Consider the following 1,378-nt stretch of genomic DNA (forward strand, 5'->3'; position numbering starts at 1 on the left):
TCGGAAGAGATTAGATGGTCTTATTCAATGATAGTAATGTAATGCCTACTTACACATCGCTTGATGGATACAATTAGAAATTATAGAACATTAATAAATATGTTTTCCCAAATTATATACTTCCACTGGATATATTAAATTTCTAATAATTTTTTCTAATTAGCAATCATCATGTGTTTACAGTTTTATAGCTATCAACTCGACTATTTCAGCTTACACGTAATTAACACTGCATATTCTTATTTGTAATTATTTTTCCTTATCTTCTTAAATAGGAACACAGATCGCCTAGAGAAGTATCACTGCTAACTTGCCTTCCCGCTTCCGTTGCTCCAGCTCGAGTCCCACTTCTCACTGATAAAGTAAGCCTCAGCCCTTCAGAAAGATCAATGTGGAGATGAACCAGAAACTAATGGCAAGAGGAAGTTCCTTTTAGTATATATTTTGAACGGTTAATTCCTCGCGAAATATTTATATCTTACAGTTCTTTAGCATATCTGATCAGTTGAGTGCCCGCCATTCACTCTTCACATGTTATGCACGACCTGATTTGTGTTGATTTTCTTCCACGATGTAAATAAAAAAAAAAACTGGCTTATGCCTGATAATTAACCTTGAACCGAAATCAAAATTAGATATGATATTAGGTTCGAATGGTTAATTTTATGAAGGGACAAAACATTACTAAAAGAGCAAGCTGAAATATACAGTTGTCTTCTGTAGTACGAAATTACAAGCTAGCCATATCTCCTTAGTTAAGCTCTTTTGTGCGTACAGATCTGAAAATGGTTTATGATTTGGTGTGTAATCATAATCCAGAGCTTCTAGGTGGGGACGAACATGGTGATCATATGTATAGCCATTTTAAGATCGATATTCATGATGATATTTGTCTTTTTCATGAAATAATTTTCATAAAATTTCTAATAAACATGGGATGTATCAACATTTATGTTTTGAAAATAATTTATAATATTCTTGAAATTGAGAAATGTTAGATTGCCGATCATGATTTTAATATTTCAAATTAAGCCATTTTAATTTGTAGTTATATTGATAAAAAAAGAAGGATTGCTATGTTTAATCATCATAACTGTAGGAACAATACGTTTTTGATCCCTTAACTATTTCATCGAGTACTTTTAGGCAATAGTCTCCCATGCATAATGGGACATACTGTTCTTGATAACGCATAGCACAATATTATGATTTATAGTGCATATGATGACAGAGGCATAGCACAATATTATGATTTATAGTGCATATGATGGCAAAGAGTTTTTATCCCCCAAAATCTAAAGCCATTTTGATTAAACATTTTGAGTCTCGATGCTTGCAAGTTTGGAGGCACTAATCAATAAATTCGTATGTTTAAATT

General features: G+C 32.0%; 1 protein-coding gene across 1 annotated transcript in view; it reads left to right on the top strand.

Annotated features, from left to right (window-relative positions):
- Positions 1–869, top strand: part of LOC110019058 (probable receptor-like serine/threonine-protein kinase At4g34500) — a 13,266-nt gene extending 12,397 nt beyond the window's left edge. The window contains exon 7 of the mRNA XM_020716592.1: positions 276–869. Coding sequence (XP_020572251.1) covers positions 276–401 — 126 coding nt within the window. The 3' untranslated portion in view covers positions 402–869. The remainder of the gene's footprint in view (positions 1–275) is intronic.
- The last annotated feature ends 509 nt before the right edge of the window (positions 870–1,378 follow it).

This window comes from Phalaenopsis equestris, unplaced genomic scaffold (assembly GCF_001263595.1).
Source record: "Phalaenopsis equestris unplaced genomic scaffold, ASM126359v1 Scaffold000041, whole genome shotgun sequence".
Taxonomy (NCBI): domain Eukaryota; kingdom Viridiplantae; phylum Streptophyta; class Magnoliopsida; order Asparagales; family Orchidaceae; genus Phalaenopsis; species Phalaenopsis equestris.